The sequence below is a fragment of the Trichechus manatus genome, unplaced genomic scaffold (genome assembly GCF_000243295.1).
Source record: "Trichechus manatus latirostris isolate Lorelei unplaced genomic scaffold, TriManLat1.0 scaffold00109, whole genome shotgun sequence".
Taxonomy (NCBI): domain Eukaryota; kingdom Metazoa; phylum Chordata; class Mammalia; order Sirenia; family Trichechidae; genus Trichechus; species Trichechus manatus.
The window spans coordinates 267,459-286,024 of NW_004444045.1; the positions used below are offsets into that span (position 1 = coordinate 267,459).

The 18,566-nt window shown below is 34.8% G+C and overlaps 1 protein-coding gene across 2 annotated transcripts in view; it reads left to right on the plus strand.

Annotated features, from left to right (window-relative positions):
* Positions 1–18,566, plus strand: part of TNKS (tankyrase) — a 187,519-nt gene that overhangs the window by 86,155 nt on the left and 82,798 nt on the right. For both annotated transcript variants that reach the window (XR_002825161.1, XM_004383374.3), the window contains exons 4-5: positions 9,113–9,149; positions 9,889–9,964. Coding sequence is in view for 1 of the 2 variants with exons in the window: in XM_004383374.3 (XP_004383431.1) it covers positions 9,113–9,149; positions 9,889–9,964 (113 nt within the window). In the remaining variant the exon portion in view is untranslated. The remainder of the gene's footprint in view (positions 1–9,112; positions 9,150–9,888; positions 9,965–18,566) is intronic.

Here is an 18,566-nt window from a genome sequence, read left to right on the forward strand (position 1 = left end):
TGAATTATATACTCTTACATTAATAACAATGACGTGAGTTATCCCTTCTTGTCTTTTGTGTATGCTGATATATGTCTACCTAATTATCAATTCTTAGAAGGTAGAAGTTAGATTTATATAATTTTCAATGCTTTCTATCTATCCTTTTATTGAATGATTATGAAGATTTTCCTTGTTCCTCTTATTTTTTTTAAGAAAGCTGCTTAGATTAACCTGCAGTAGGCATTGCTTCATGCATACGGCCTTGCCGGGACGTTCAGACTCTGACAGTAACATTAGCTCGTTTTTTCAGGGTTAGGTTTTAGTTTATGCATTATCCATAACTCTTGTAGAATTTGCCTGTAAGAAATGTTTGCTACCGTTTCTAAACAGAGATGGGAATGCATATATACTGTGAACCAAAGGCAAAAAACAAAAAAAACTGTTTTCTGTCTGTTTAAAAAAATATGTGCATGCATACAGAAGACAGGTCAAATAAGAAACAAGGAATCGAAAGGTGTGCAGATTAATTCAGGTTAGGTGAATTGGCTCCTCGAAGGTGCAGGATTGGGATTTCCAGGTGTCAGGTTGTGGCAGTACTGTTAGATTTCTCATCAGGCAACTTTCTCTCTTATATTCTTATTCTTTTTATAGGTGGCAGGTCCATATTTCAGAATTAAGTATTTCTCAGATTTTAAAAAAGACATGGCTTGGCAGTTTCTTACAAAGTTAAACATACACTTACCATACAATCAATCCAGCAGTCTTGCTTCTAGGTATTTATCCAAGAGAAATGAAAACATGCCAGTACAAAAATCTGTACTGAATGTTTATAATTCTTTTAAAAAAAATGTTCATCAGCTGATGAATGGATAAGCAAATTCAGGTGCATGCATGTTATGGAATACTATTCAACAATAAAAAAGAACAGGTGACTGATAGGTCCAACCACCTGGATGATTCTCGAAAGCATTATGCTAATAAAAGAAGCCAGACTCAAAAGATTACGTGTGATTCCAGTCTGTAAAAAGTTTACATAAAAGGACAGAAATCTGATGCATAGTTACCATGGAGTGGGATTGGGATAGGAGGTTGACTACAGATGGGCATTAGGAACTTTTTGGAGTGATGGCGATGTTCTATATCTTGATTGTAGTGGTGATGACACAATTAAGTTTGTCAAAATTCACAGAACTGAACACCTAAAAAGGGTGAATTTTACTGTATGTTAATTATACTTCAAGCAAATAAATAAGACTTATTTCTACCATATGTTACCTAATAACCCCCACAGAGTCTGGGAATGTGCCCTGTAATCAAGCATTGATATTTTTGTAGTGAAACATATTGCTCTGTACACTAAGTGGGTCAAATTTTGCTGCCAAAAGAGTTTTTAGAGCTTTTTGGGGTTTTGGATTTGCATATAAAGGAGTATGGATCGATGCTATAGAAAAGAGCCACTAGTGTAGAACAAAGAATAAAAATCTATTGACTAAATTATTTTCTATGAAATATGGATGTTACTTTTCAAAACCACTCTTTTTGGAACAATCATGAGAAAATTGAATGTCCTCTTTCCTCCGACCCCCACCTGCCATCTTTGGTAATAGTGGGCATTCCTATCACCCAGGCGCAGTCATGGCTTCACAGTCTGTTCACTTAGAACAAGGGTTCACTCTCTACTTCCTTTCAGCGCTCCCTCTCCTTTCTTATTTCCTTTTTAATCTAGCAAAAGGTCCTTTGCTCTGCCACATTGTCTAAAAGGTTGTTTTCTTTTGAAGTACACTTTGCAAAATGTCGCATTGGGTAACAAATGCTTGGAGAAATAACCTCTCTTGGCTTTTAATATCCAATTTCAGAGAATGCGTATATCACTTAGTATTTCCTTTTGTGGCCAGTGTGTCTTTATATTTACGTCTCCAAGTTTTAATACCCACATGTTTAACAAAAAAATTTGCAGAGAAAAGTCTTGAGTTACATTCCAAGTACAATTGACGGAATATCAGAAACAAATCATAAGTGATTTGAAACGTCTGCTGATTGTCAGTAAATGGGGTACGTGTCTTAGATGTTGCTGGGGCTCAGAGGTCATACCACTGCATACAAAGAAACTGATGTTAACAACCATATTCTATTTTGATTGCATTATATGTTTTGGCAGAGCCTTTGTTATATATGAGTATTATATTGTGTTTTAGAAATGTTTTAGGGCATTGGTTGAGTTTTTTGTGCTGACATGTAATATGCTGTAATTTTAATGATTCAAATGTTGTTATATAGGATAATATAGTTGTATTTGGTGGCCTTTTGCCTTTGAAAATTTGTTTTCTGTTGTCCTGCTGGGTTGCAGCATTTCCATTTTCCTAAGGAATTGGAAAAATCTGGTCTAATAACCCTATCGATTTATGCCTGGTTTTATACTTTGGTAAGCTTTTTGTCTTTAAAAGAATCTTACCAATGAAATAGTAATATCTATAATTAAAAGAGCAGAACTGTACAAAAACAAATGCCACTTCTTCTGAAAGAGTTGTTTTCATTTAGCATCTAGTTAAAGGTTTACCAAAAATTTAGAATTGTAGCCAAGTAGATAGTATAGGTTGGGTAAAATTACTGCTTACTCTAAAGTCCCCAGGTACCACTTTTAAACAGACTAGTACAGATTTTTTTTTACCCCAGATAATTTTATGTTTTCTTTAAAGCTTGTTTAGGGCAATATTAAAACCATCTGTTCAACTCTTTTATTAAAACCATTAGAACCATCTGACCAATATTGAGAATTAAATACAGGGTGAGAATTTTAGATCCGAAATGTTAGTATCATTTAACCCTTACCCCTTATTTTCCCAGTGACAATACTATGGAGGCTCCCTTGAGTATAAAGTGATTTGCCTGAGGCCACACGAGTAAACCAGTGGTAGAGCTAGAACTCAGTCCAGATTTTATATCATCCAATCCAGGGTTTTTCTTTGTGTTTCATGCTAATGAATTAGTTTGATATTCATTTGGGGAAAACAATGTTTGTTTTATAGAGTTTTGGCAGTGGCAATTTTAAGAATAAGAAGAATTTGGAAAGTAGTTTATTAGGATAAAAGATAACTTTTTAAATAGTCATTAAGAATACTATAAAGGGCAAAAATGTGGAACACAGTTTCAAATTCTAATGGACTCTAGACTTTCTGGGGCGATGGAGGTTATATGAACCCCTGAAACTATTGCCCTGAGATAATCTTTGAACCTTGAACCGAAAATGTCCCCTGAAGTCTTCTTAAAGCCGAACAATAGTTAAGCTTGACTAGTAAAAAGGTCTGCCTTGAGCATTATGCTCCTTTAAGAACTATCTGTATGGGATCAAATTGACAACAGCAACTGGAAAGATTAGATGGGAACCTTAGGGGGCCGTGAGTTTATATTAATGAGGGAAGAACAACTCAGAAAAGGAAGGTGAGAATGGTTATACAACTCGAAGAATATAATCAAGGTCACTGAATGGTACATGTAGAAACTGTTGGTGTATGTTTTGCTATGTATATTCTCAACAACAATAAAATAAATAAACAATTTAAAGAAAAAACAAGAATACTATAGAGCAAGGTGGTCCAGTCAAAGCTTCAGCAGTTCTACCTTGTGTTCTCTGTGCACTGTTCAGTATGGTAGGCACTAGCCAGATGTGTCCACGGAATACATGAAATATGGCTAGTGCCATTGAGGAACACTGTTTTTATTTCTGTATGATTTTAATTAATTTAAATGTAAATTGTCACCTGATGCTAATGGTGACTGTACTGGATAGCTGAGTTTAGAGGTTGTGGTGGGATTATAGCACAGTTGATGTTTAATGTTAGTTAGTGTTAATAGAAGGATCTAATTGCTTTTGGTGGAAGATCTAACTTCTTTAGAACATTAGATTATCTCCTAGTGCTTTAGTTAATAAGTTCCTTCCACAGCCAGAGAGCTGGTTCTAAATTTTCAAACTTTTTAGTGAAAACACAGTGATATTTTTCACCTAAATTAATATTTTATTCCCGATATAGGCTGTCAGTTTAGCTACAAGATTCAGTTCAACTCTTTTATTTGCTGGTACTTGATGAGGAAATATCTGTGTCAGAATTATCAGTTCACTGTACTACTGAGCACTTAGCAACATGAGTCCCTACTTTACTTGATAACTGAGATTCTTTACTGAATTCTTTATGTAGCTCTTCCCTTGAAACATCTATTAAGTTCAGGAATTAAAGCATGCTGTAGGAAACGCAAAATGCACTGATCATTTTAATAGACATAACAGAATGAATTTTCTTCATTTTTAGTCTCTTGGCAAAAAGTGTTAAAGCAAACTAAAAGATAAAACTTGTAAACATAGTAATGGTATTTGCCTATTTTTACAAGCTTACGTGAAAGTTTAAATGCTTTGAAATAGTTTTAATGGATATTTTTGACTTACTTTATACTTTTATGTTTAATCTGTTTAATTCTAAAAATTGTCATTGTTTTAAAGATTGCCTTACTGTTATGATTATTTTGTTCCTCCTTTTTTTTTTTTTTTAACCTATATCACTTCTTCCAAAGTTCAAATTTGGTTAGTTTGTGCTCACACATTAGGCTAGTTCAAGGCCTGACGGATTGTGGATACTCACGGAAACCGTAGACAATTCATTTAACTACACTGGTGCCAGTTTAATTAGCTGTGAAGGAATATTTTGCCGATGATCTCTTAGGAGAGCGATTTAAAAATTGGGGTCGGGGTGGCAGGAGAAAAGGATGACTTTCAAATTACACTCCACACACACTCTGTTGATCATTACATATAATGAGAGATGTTACTAAGAGGCATATATTACGCATGATTTGAAAAGAAATGTCAGAATTATATAGTAGTCCGTATTACTTTAAGGATTTGTGTTTGCAATCTACCCATTTTATTCCTTCTCAACAAAGATAAATGACTCATTAAAAAATTTTTTTTTGTTTTATTGTGGTGAAAATATACACAACAAACATACAGCAGTTCAACAATTCCTATGTGTACGTTGTTGTTACGTGCCATCAAGTCAGTTACTACTCATAGTGACCCTGTGTACAACAGAACGAAATGCTGCCTGGTCCAGCGCCATCCTCACATCGTTGCCATGTTTGAGCCCATTGTTGCAGCCACCGTGTCAGTCCATCTCACTGAGGGTCTTCTTCATTTTCGCTGACCGTCTACTTTATCTATGACCCTCTACTTTATGCGTATAATTCAGTGCAAATGACTCATTTTTACAAAACTAAGTCCACTTTTGGTCCTATTGTGTCCTGATAAAAGGGGCAAAAGTCCTTTAAAATGAAGTTGAGATAGGTCAATAGTCATGACTTGTACTCACTGATGTAGGTTTTCTTCATTTTTATTCAAAAGGTAATATTGCCTTTATACTAAGCAGAAGAGTTATTTCTGACTACCTCAAACAGAAAGGGAAGTTTTATTTTTAACCTTCATTCTGATAACATAGCTGTTTCACACATTAACTTGTTTGTGTATGTGAGTATATGCATATGTTATACATATATGTGTGTCTATGGTGATAGCAACAATGTGAGGATGGCGCAGGACGGGGCAGTGTTTTGTTCTGTTGTACAGAGTTTCGCTATGAGCCAGAACTGACTCATGCTACCTAACAACAGCATGGTGATCTGCTTCCCAAAGGTCACAGCCTTGAAAACCCTATGGAGCAGTTCTACTCTGCACACATGGGGTTGCCATGAGTCAGAATCGTCTTGACAGCAGCTACCAACAACATTATATATATATGTAGAACATAAAACATCACTAGTTATTTGACCAATAAAAACAATGCAGGCATTGCAGAGTAAGCTTTGTGGTTTTTTTTTTTTTTTTTTAAATCCCACTTAACTTTATTCTAATCAAAGAAAAATATTTTAAGCCATCTATTTTCTGTATCCCTGGCTGCTGTTATCTTGACTGTAATTGTCTCGTTTCCTTTCTGGGTGATCTATTGCTAGTATTTATCTGGATGTTATTAAAGAATCTAAGTACCCCATAGAGCACCATAGTCTCAGCTGGAATACTTTCTGATCCTAGGCTAAAATGAAATAGAACTGTTGCTTTGGCTGTTAAATAAGTAGCTCAGATTTGCTGTCAGAATGCGTCAGAAACTTTGAATTCGTTATGCTAGTTGTCCCTGCAAGGTGGCATTTGAAAGATAGCTTTGACTGTTTATGGATTGTGGTCCTTGGGCACCAGATAGTGGATGTTGGAATGTATTGCAGAAAAGCTGATGAAAGTGCACGATCTCTAAGAATAAGAGTAGGAAGTCATTTGTAGTACCTGTGTCTGACTCTGTTGGATGCACTTACATATTTGCTTTCGAAAGCTTTGGTTTATTATCAGTTTATCCAGTAGGGAATAACATTCTTGCAAAAATGCACCTTTTGGTGAAAACATCAATAATCTATGCTTTATGAGAAGTTTATGTAGGTGGACTGATTTGAACTTTGGGGATCCCAAATACTTTGTTTGCAGTTTTAATACCTAGCAGATTAGAGTCATGTTTCACTCTGACTTAAATTTCAATAGTAGCTACTTTTAGTTCATAATCTTAATGTGTTTTTAAGGTATATCAGTGAATTTATACTTACTCCAAAATGTAAACTATGTCAGAATTCATTGTTTTCTTTTTTCTTCCTCCTTCTCTCCCTCACTTCCTTCATTTCTCTCTCTCTCTCTCTTTCTTTTTTTTTGGGGGGTGGGGTGAAGGGGTACCTTCCTCTCCAACAAAAAAGCTCATTAAGATAGAGTATGGAAATACTTTATGTAATTACAAACTTATAGATCTTTAAATATATCTCACACTCTTAATTGTTCAAGTATTTCAGTATTTCATCATTGCTTTCAAAGTGAAGTTCAAACTTCTCACCTTAGAGAGCTGTGCATGATCTTTCCGTTTCTTGTCTGCCTCATGCTCACCCATTCCCCTGCAAGTGTCCTTTGCTTCAGGTTTACATAGCCACTCTTTTCTGTTCTCATTTCTTTTACTCTGGTTGCTTCCTTCTCCCTCACGCTTCTTCACCTGAGGAGCACCTGTTCCTTCAAGACTCTGCTCAAGTTTTTCCTATTCTAGGAAGCCTTCCTTGAACCTTGACTACCCTGCCTCTTGTTAACCACATTTAGACTAGCCTGTGAGCTCTTATAGCACACTTTCATAAGATTTTTTTCATTTTCTACGGTAATCATTTGTTTACTTGTCTGTTTCCTTTAAGAGACTAATATCCTTTGGGGTCAGAGATGATAGATAGTGCCTTTTTTGGTTTGACTCTGACACTTAGACTTTTCAAATGACTATTTGGTGACTGATTGAGTGAATGACTTTTGTATATGTGTCCATAGTTTGATTTGCTTTGATCTTAATTCTTAAGGTATTTGAGGATGAGTTACACCATTTTCCTCACAAAGAGCTTTTTAAATAGACTCTAACTGCCCTATTGCTACCTAAAATGTTTATTAAAGGTAGGCCTTTAACTTTGGGAAGTAAGAGCCTTACTGGCTAGAGGATATAATAATATGGATTTTACACTGTCAATCAATTAGGTAAAGCATCTGAAATGTCATTTATGGGAAATTTGAAAGACCAACTGCTATGATCATGAAATCATGCATTCTAACTTATCAATATATATTTTGAACCTGTGACTTTATTAGTATACAAAATTCTGTTAGAAGAGAATAGCTATTTGAAAGCTTTCTCCTTATTGGAAAATATCTGGTTTGTTACAGTTTCTAGATCTTAATTTAATCTTAATCTAAGAGGCAAGACAAAGTTTGAGCTAAAAGAACATTTACTAATGATGGGTTATAGTAAATAACTGAAACATGTGTTTGGTGGTCCTGACGTGTCCTTCTAGTATTTGCATCGGTATTCTGCATTCTATACCAAAAAAGAAATAAAATGCAATGGTAATACTTTAAAAATAATATAAGCTAGTTTCATAATAGAATTATAACATTTTAATTTAATTTAAAATTTTATTTCTTACACATATACTTTGTATTTACTTGCATATAATTATTTGCTAAGACATTTTGTGTGATTATTTCTTTAATTTTATAGCAAACTGAGTCAGCATATTACAGCTGAATCATAGTCCTGGCTGTTCTTTTTATTTATTGAGTGAACTAACGCTATATTATTAAAATTTCTTGTCCTTCAATTGAGCTTGCAAAAGAAACTTGTTTGTTAGATCTTGACCACCCCAACATATTTGCTATTGAAGATTTTTAATTATGTTTCTATTTTCAGTCTGTTATAGATTTAAAAACCCACTGTGAAAAAATAGAATGGAGAAAAATTACCTGCATCTCAGTAGTTTGGTATCTGCTCATTCTCAGAGACCCCATCCTCCTTTAAAAAAAAATTTTTAATATTTATTATTGGTTAAAATTTGATACTGAATTTGTAGAGTATAAGAGATTACAGCACTTTAGAATATTACTGTCATTTAAGAATGTGTTCATTGTTTTGGGTTTTGGGGCGCTGTCTCCAAGAGGTTCATAGCATTTGGTACGTAGTTCACGTATTTCTAGTCTACAGACCTACACTATAGAGGCAAAGGCTTCGTGGTTCTGATATTTGCATTTTCTACTGCTATAAAGCTCAACAATGACAATGTTTTTTTAAAAAAACTTTCCATGCCATTACAAATAAAACAGAGTGTTTTGAAGACTAGTAATTTGTACCTTTAAAGAGCCAGATTATTTTGCTTTTGTCTCAGAATGTATTATGCTTCACAAGTATACTGTGACAGCCTGAATAAAAAAGGGGGGAGGGGACATTGTCTTCAGCTGGCATGCTGTTATCAGAGGGAATGTGTTTCTGGACACGAGATTTAGCATTCATTGGTTGTCTGAAGAAAGCTATTTCATCTGAGGATTGGACAAGAAGCTGCGTCAATTTGCTGCCCGTCTCCAAGGCACTGGTGATGCTGCCTTCACAAGCTGGCTAACGTCACGGCTCCATCACCCAGCGGGGTGTGGACTCTCTTTTTCTGTTCTTCTCTATTTAATTCTCTATTTGCTGCCGACTGCATTTCTTAATCTGTCTTCTGCCAAATGCTAACAGCATGATATTTTGCAATCATCTAGGTGAATACAAGAAAGACGAACTCCTAGAAGCTGCTAGGTAAGTAATTCCATTCATTTTAAGTGAGTATAATGCATTTAAGAGAGAAGGGAGGGACGGCGAGTGGAGGACTATAAAAATTATAGCATGTTATTGTCTTGCTTGGATTTTATGTGATAATGTGGAGAAAACCTTATACAAAATCTTTGTGTACTTTTTTTTACATGATTAGTATATTTAATGATAAAATCTTTCAATATAGTGATGATTGTAAGGTTCATTTTACTGGAAACATTTCTTAAGGTGCCCAGCTTTTCGAATGATATTGTTGGAGTATTTAAATGCCAATGTCTTCATTTCTCTCTAAAAATTTTCCTAGCAAAGCTTGAATGAGGGGCATAAAGTAAATGTTAACATTCTCATCTGTTTTCTTTTGTTCTTCGTCATTTATAATTTAATTGATTAGCTCTTTATGGCATCTTGTAGGTATTTTTCACTCCAGTGTTTTAGATCACTTGTCAGAATAAAGTTTGTTTATAATTAAGAAGGTGACTTTATGAAGATAAATTAAACAAATAATGTAAAAGCTACATTATCCAAGACGTACCACCATATAATGATTAAGATGAATTAATTAGAAATAAACTAATCCAGTTTAATATAGCTAAAGAGACTCAATGAGATCCATATAAAAGATTATCAAAGCAACAAGATTATCTTCCAGTCTTGTGAAAAAATGCCCATGTATGTTCATAAGAACATCTATAATTTATAGGAATTGACTTATTACCTTTTATAGGAGTGGTAATGAAGACAAACTAATGGCGTTACTGACTCCTCTCAATGTGAATTGCCATGCAAGTGATGGACGAAAGGTAAGTTATTTAAAATATGATATCCCCTTCCCTAATTTCTTTTTAATTTTCATTTAATTTTTTTTGAGTTGGCATATATGTGTACACACACACATATATATGCCTATATTTTTACTGGCATCTTTTCACTGCAAAATGAAATCCTGCTGTATCTGTTATTGGCAGTTGTGACATATTCATAGAGCTACTGAAGCATGGATCTCAAGCAAGCCTTTTCTCTTATATGTCAGACACTGAAAGTTGTTTGTGAAATGGAACTGCAGCTCTGTCATTAATTAATATTATAACAACATATATTATTTTCTGCATATGATGATGGAAATTGGAAATATTTATGTTCTATTTACCCATCATGGTTGGAATATTCGCGGTTTTTTGATTTCTTATTTGGAAGATTTATTTGCTAGATGCCAACACTTTTCCACTTAAAGCTGAGAAAATGTTCATGATTTTAGATGTAACAGCCCTGCTTTTTTGTTTGCTGTTGTTTTTATTGGCTATGTTTTTGTGGTATATTAAAAGAAAACAGATTAAAGCAAAGAGCAATATTCTGCGTGAATATACAGCTGTCATGATGTAAGGTAATATGTAAAATGTACAGCTGGCAGCTTCATTATCTGCTGCGTTTTCTTGCTGGATATAAACTGAAATGTAATCCTTTATAGTCTTTGGTGATTGACTGCAAAGTTTTGCAGTGATTTACCTAATAGACATTGAAAACTAAAGCACTCTGTACTGTAAAGGCTTTTTGTAAATGACAGTTAGTTTTGAATGTTAGAGAATGGCTTTTATATCTTAAAAACCTAAAATATTTTCAGAGATACACTGCAAATATTGAGGAAAAGAACTCTGTGCCTAATGTTTAAAGAATGAGCGCTTTTGAAATTATTTATAGTGGAAATGTGATATGGCAAATATCAAGGACTGGTTCCCACTTAGAAGTAATAAACTGTTTTGCCTTTTAAAAAATCACTTTTCTGAAAGTAGTGATTTTATAGATTAAAATTACTTGATTTTCCTTAATTGCCTCCCCACTTTTTTCTACGCTGATGAAATCCATTTAATAGCAGCAAGGAATCGAATCCCTCAAAACATAATATAGGTTATTTGTTATTGTAGATGGCTCGTATATTATGTCAGATGGTCCAATAAGTGTTCAGTTACACCAGATAATTTGAGGAGAGACTTCTGTTTTCATGGAAGATTAAATCATGTATATCAAGCTATAAACTAGCAAAGATTTACTCAGTACTCTTACTGACTTTTGGGAGTTGTTTGAAAATAACTAGTCATTTTTCCTTCAATTTTGAAGTTGCTTTTGGAATTTTAACACTTTTGTGTGTACTTTGAGCTCCAGATTCTGTTTGGATCCCCTCAAAAGATAAAGTGACCTCTATCACTGTGTAGAAAAGGGCCTTCTTAGCTGTGGTAAGTGCGGCTATGTCTTTTAAGCTTAGGTCTTTTAGAGCCCAGCCTGCTTCAGTTTTCCACAGCCATTTTAATACTGCGGAGTTTATGTGAAATTACTATAGCATAGTCTATTTCCATACCAGCCTTATTCTTCCATCCTTACCCATATAACTTGACAGTGCCATTCCTAGTGCAGTAAATCCTAGTAAATAAGGAGCATGAACACTAATACTTAACAAATTATCCTCTTCTCCCTGCCTCACCCTCTGCACAAATGTATAGAACTCCTTTATTTTTTCTTCTTCCTTCTTTACTTTAGCTGGAACCAGTATATTCCTCATCCAGATTCCTATGGCTTCTTGTCTGTACTACTCTCATGACATTTACCACAGGGTTCCTTGAATTGTAGTTGTTCACACATGTGTTTTTCTTAGGCTTTTCTGTTAGCTCCCTTTGTATTTTGCACAAGACCAGTCCTGGCACTTTGCATGTAGCAGAAGCTGAAGATGCAAATAATGTTCCCTGGTAAACATAATTGTATCCTCTGAGTGAGAAAAATTCTTTGCCATTTAGAATACTAAGTCAGAAATATGTTAATGGTGGATTTTATATTTTCTATTGTTATTATTCTAGTATCAATCGATTTACTTATTTTTGGGTAATTGTATCATGAAGGTTTGGTTAAGCTTTTGTCTGCTAACCAAAAGGTTGGAGGTTCAAATCCACCAGGTGCTCCTTGGAAACCCTATGGGGCAGTTCAGCTCTTTTCTATAGGGTCACTATGAGTCGGAATCGACTCGCCGGCAATGAATTTGAGTTTTTTTTTATTATTTTTTATACCATACGGAGAACTATATATTTTAATGTGCAGAACATTTTAAAGAACATGCCTCAAATATTATTATAATACTCAAGGATTCACAAAATATAAATAATCCAATAATTCTCTAAAATGTGGTCTTATAGTTTTTTAGAGTTACCAGTTTTCTCAAATTAGATAGAAAAAGAAAATTAGACTTAAGCATTTATGCGGTTTTCGTGCTGCACATTTAACATAGAAAATCATTCACGATTGTCATCTGTATGCAAAATACAAATATAATTTCATATTAAAATTGAATAATGTTTGCATTTAGATATTATCCTAGCTTGTGTCACAGAATAATTCATATTAAATACACCAGTTGCAGTAAAGCCACCGAGTGATAAATATTCTGGGTGCTGGGGGATTGAGGCAAGATCCCTTAATTATGACAGTATTTTTTGTTTTCTTTATGTTAGTGCCTTGAAAATGTGTTAGCAGATCTAGCTGTTAAAATACATGTCTCTTTCTTGGATATTTAGTATCTTTTCAGGCCATTTGCATGTGTTTAAAATTAGAAAGTCAGATTGTGTATTAATGAGAGGATAAAGGTACTTTTTCATATATAATAAGTCAAGTATACAGAGTTGTATTTCTTTAATTTGCATTTAGAATATAGTGTAGATTGAAGTCCTAATGAATAACTGAGACCTTGCCTGTCTCTGGTTTTACTATATTCCTGGTTTGTAAATTTAAAAAGCCCGTGGAAATGTCAGTTTTGTAATGTTTTCAGAAAAGAAATGTTATTTATACATTGACTGGTAGGTGGAAAATTTGCCTAGAGATATATGGGGGTTTTACACTTCATTGTTCCTTTTTAATGTAATACGTGGGCTTATATAATGATTTTGTAAATTTTAAATAATCTCTTAATTCTATACTGACTTGATGATTACCTAATTAGATAATATGTGAATGGTTGATTTTTTTATTTCTCACAGACATTTATTTTTTGTAACCAGTGGAATTCTGAAAATAGTGAAGCATCAGTAAGGTTTTACATACTTTATATTGTTATATTATGCTTTTACTACTTTACATGTATATGAAAGTTGGAGCTTGGCTACTCTAGAAATTCTCAGGTTTTTGTTTGTTTTCCAAGAAGACAAAGGCAGATATTATTTGGTAATGTTTTGCTTTAAAATGCTACTTTCATATAATAATATACATACTCAGTGATGGCCACTTCAGAAACATAGGGCCATAGATATAATTTACTTTTCTCCTCTCTCCTGCCCATTATGATTAGCCATCACATTCCACAATTCCTTGTTTTGAATTGCAGGGAAGTGCAGCCAGAACCTTAAAATACTGTTCCTTTTCTAGAATTCTTTCTTCTTGTTTTTTTCCTTAAGCTAGACCTGTTTTGTTGATCTTTAATCTACCTTTACAGTATTTTCTATCAAAATATGGCGTTTTATTAGCGATATATTCTCATCGTGTTTAATATTAAATTCAACATGTTGGTATCCTCTAGTTTTTGAACAAATAAAAATTCATTTTTACAACAAATAGAAACCAATATTTGACTATATCATAAATTACTCCATCACTCAGCCCTTTTGAGAGTTCTGTTTGGTTCCTCTCTGTGTTATTTCCTTTCCTGGCTGCCTTTGTCCCCTTCTAAAATAAATGTCCTAGGCTCAGCCCATCCTGATAATAACAACAGATAGTTTGGGGTGGAGGATTACAATGGTTCCTAAATAGGGATAATATGTATCTTTACATTCATCTACTGTACCTACTGTTGCTGTGATTATATGTCCCCAAATATTGAAAGTAACTGATATTTTGATTGGTGCTTTATTTGTATGATGCATTGTAATTTCTAACATTTCAAGTTATTTTCTGCCCCTCTAATTCATTCAATACTCAATATCTACTGTGTACAGGAGATAAAGAAACATGGTTAATGGTACCAGTTCACAAGAAGCTTAAAATTTGGTAGTTAAAATGATTAAACCATTATCCAGGACATCGAAGCTAATGCACTAAAAAGGTGTGATTCCTTTTCCTGTGATACAGTATAAAGGATACGTGGAAGATGAGTTTTTTGGTTTTTTCTTCTGGCCCATTTTTTCTTAAAGCATCAGTATTTAGACATGTATATCCGTCTGTAAGAAACTGCAAATTTAGATGAGCAGACAATTGGAGAAGTGTTATTTAAATTTGGAAAGATTAACTAAAAGATTTCTTTTTTATTTTATTTTATTTTTATTGTGCTTTAAGTGAAAGTTTGCAATTCAACTCAGTTTTTCATACAAAAATATATACACACGTTACTATGTGACCCTCGTTGCTCTCCCTATCCTGTGACAGCACACTCCTCCTTTCCAGCCCAGATTTCTCATGTCCATTCAACCAGCTTCTGTCCCGTTTTGCCTTCTCATCTCACCTCTGGACAGGATCTGTCCATTTAGTCTCATGTATCTACTTGAGCTAAGAAGCACTCTCTTCATGAGCATCATTTTATATCCCATAGTCCAGTCAAGTCTTTGTCTGAAGAGTTGACATCGGGAATGGTTTCAGTTTTGGGCTAATGGAGAGTCCGGAGGCCATGTCTTCCGGGGTCCCTCCAGTCTCAGTCAGACCATTACGTCTGGTCTTTTTACTAGAAGTTGAGTTCTGCGCCCCACTTTTTTCCTGCTCTGTCAGGGACTCCGTTGTGTTCCCTGTCAAGGCAGTCCTTGGTGGTAGCTGGGCACCATCCAGCTCTTCTGGTCTCAGGCTGGTGAAGTCTCTGGTTTATGTGGCCCTTTCTGTCTCTTGGACTAATATTTTCCTTGTGTCTTTGGTGTTCTTAATTCTGAAGGATTTCTTTAAATGTCAGATTTCTAACTATGTAAATGTTTGCTTCCATAAAATAATTTATCATGAATAAGACTCCGGAAACAGAATAGCAAAGTGTTTAAAAAAACCATTTTCAAATGGAGATCAGTCAGAAGTAAAGTAGAACCTAGCACCATCTCTTGAAAACACAATACAAAAGCTGTGTGTGATGCAGTTGAAAGAACAAATAGGCTGTGGGGTCAGACAGATTGGGTTCTGTTCCCTGCTCTTGCACTTTCTAAGTCTATGATGATGACAGTCTTCAGTTTACTCATTCATAAATGCAGATAATCATACCCATTCCACGAGATATTTGACAAGATTAAGTGAAATAGTGTGATCAATGTATGTAGTACAACTTGTAACATACAGTAGAACCTCAGTGAATTAGATTTCTACTTCTTTCGTAAGTTTTTGAAACTTGAATGTATTTAGAATAGTTACATACATGCTTTTGAGTACTCCAACACTCCCTCACTATCCCACTTAAATTGTCCTTATTATCCAAGCTCGTATCCATGTGTCATGTAGGTAAGAATAAGCTGTAAGTTACCAGAAAATCATCAAAGCATAGAATTGAATTCTTTTGGAGGTTGACCTCCTACCTCCTCACCCAACATCACATTTAGTAAATAAATTTATTTAAATTAACAGCTTATAAATTTAGAACTATGTCCTTGAAAACACACACTCATTTTTAAGAACAGATTTATGAAAAATTACTATCTGGCTGAAAATAATGCCACAGTATTTGAGTTCCATGAAGAACATCCAGTGAAGCATTAGAAATTGTAAGATAAGTGCATTTTTTTGTGTTTGTATGTAAGTTTTTAGGGTTATATATGTTTGTGGTGGAACCCTGGTGGTGCACTGTTTAAGAGCTTGGGTGCTAACCAAAAGGTCGGTAGTTCAAATCCACCAGCCATTCCTTGGGAAATCCTATGGGGCAGTTCTACTCCGTCCTGTAGGGTTGCTGTGAGTCAGAATTGACTCGATGGCAATGGGTTTGGGTTTGGTATATTTGTGGTATTGTAATATAAATAGAATTTCTCAGTATTCTTGGTTTACAGCCCTCTCCCTCAGTGTAACTCTTCTCTAAATATCTTGTTTGACCAGGATTTTAACAATGTTTATGTGGTAAATTGTTATTTTGAGGACCCCTCAATAGGCCATGACGCCATTATTCATGACCTTGTCTAGTCCCCTCCCACACTGACTCTGAGCGAGGCCTGTGCTGTAATGAATGAAATAGGTGGAGTCCTATGTCAGTTCTAGGACTACTCCTTGAATTGGCCTGGCAGCTTCCAGTTTCTTAACTCTGGGAATGCTCTTTCTTGGAACCCAGCTGCTATGCCCTGAGGCAGCCCAAGAAGCCATATAGAGAGGCCCATCTGGCTAATAAGCCCAACTGCGCTTCTTGTCCAGCTTCCAGGTGACATCAGCCATCTTAGCACCCTAGCTTACACTACATGGGGCAGAAAACTGCCCAGTCCACCCACCATTGTTGGAGGGTTTGTTATGGACTAATAGATAACTGAAATACCCTATTATAAGAAAACGTAACTCAATGTTTATTACCAGTTGAGCAAGAAATATGTCTTTTTTCAGATGGATAACTAAAAATGGTTCTTTTATAACTACTTGGAAGAATAAGAGAGGATTTAAAAATATCTCCCCAAATATACTTATTTATGTCTTACAATTTAAGTTGTTTTTTGTTTTCTTAGAATGGAGAAAATAATTTCCTGTGCATCTTTTTGGAGACATGGTATTGAGGGAAAGAGCAGGAACTTGAAGCTAGAAGACCAAGTTTTAAGTTACGACTACTAGTAACATGATCACCGCAGGTTTTATTGTATCTCTGAGTTTTTTGGCAGCCTAAAAAGTGAAGGGTTTGGCTCAGATAAGCTCTAAAGTACCTTTCAACTTTTAACATTGAGGATTTCAATGTGTTTTGTCATTCTTCATTACAGTTAGGAATAATTACTTGTAATACTGAGTTGGATTGTGTAAGAGTCTGTAGAGTCACACTGGACAAAACACTCATGGTATCTGGAATAAAGTTTATATGGAACCTTTTTTCTCTTTAAGAAAGTGCTAGCATGACCTCCGGGCACATACCTAGCTCCCCCTGGCCTTTAGTGCCCCTATCATCCTCCTTTGTCCTTGCCAAAATCTTGGTAGATAAAAGGTCATGCCAGTTTTTAATTCCCAGCTTCTATGGATCGTAGTTCAGATGTTACTTAGGATTAGAAGAAGGTCAAAATACAATAAGTCTATATAAGGAAACTCTTCAGGTACCTTAGATTTTATTATATATCTCATCAAATCACTTGCTTAGAGTACATCTTACTGAGCAATGCATGTCTTATTGTAATGGAGAAATCCCTTAAAGCAAGTTCTCTTGCCTTCTTATGTTGGGATACATATTGTATAAAATCTTTGTTTCTGTATATTCATTTTGTAACAATGAGGGCTTGAAAACATCTTTTTTATTTTTCATCAGGGAATCATTTCTACTAAAACAGTATTTTGTCAAGTGTGACATTTCTGCTGGTGAGGGTAATTAGTACCCATGCTAACTGGGCTGTATCTCTCCCCTTGAAAAAAGAATTTTCAGTAGAAAGGGACCACAGTGTTAGAAAGCAAGTGGGAAAACTTAGAAGTTCATTTTAGCTTTACTTAGCCAGCCTCTTCCAGCTTTGGGTTTTCCTACACTCATATCAACAACAGCAACACTTACATCCAGAAGCACACGTTTCCTGCAGTTGACTGCATTAGACTGTAAGTACTGAATTATTGCTGTTAAATTATTAAAATTTGATTTATAGGTCAAATTACAAAGGTGACACTTCAGCATATCTTGTTAAAATTGTTGAAATCTAGGTTTAAAGTGTTTTCCTGCCTCTGCAAGTAGACCAAACTTTTTATTAGTAGGGTGGATTACAAATACAGCAGTAACTTGAAAAACAACCGCAGGTTAGAGTGGCAGGGGAACAGGAACCGGCAGAAACACGCAAGGTAGCCTCAGTGGTATTGCTGGTGTCCTGCTTCTTCAGTTGAGTGGAAAGGTGGGCGGTGTTTATTATTAGGCTTCATAACTTATATACTATTTATATATCAGCTATTGCATGATAAAGATATTTAAAAACATCCTTACAATGGTTATTTGTATACTCTTTTTTGTTTAAACAAACAAACTTTTCATTTGATAGCATTTGACAGTATAGTATTCTGGAAAAAGTTCGTAAATCCCTCTAGTAAAGGGTGAACCTTAATGTGTAGAAAGGCTTATTTAAGTGCAAAGAGAAGTTTGATTTCAGGAAATTCTTCCAGCCTGATGAGAAGTAGCAAAAAGAGACTGAAGAGTTATTAATTGATTTAGGAACTCTGAAATTATCTGTTGCTTGAATTAACATGATTAGAAATAGTTGTTTAGCCCCAGTACAAAACCAGTATGAACTATTCATTTCTTAATTCATTGTTTACCAGTAACCTGGT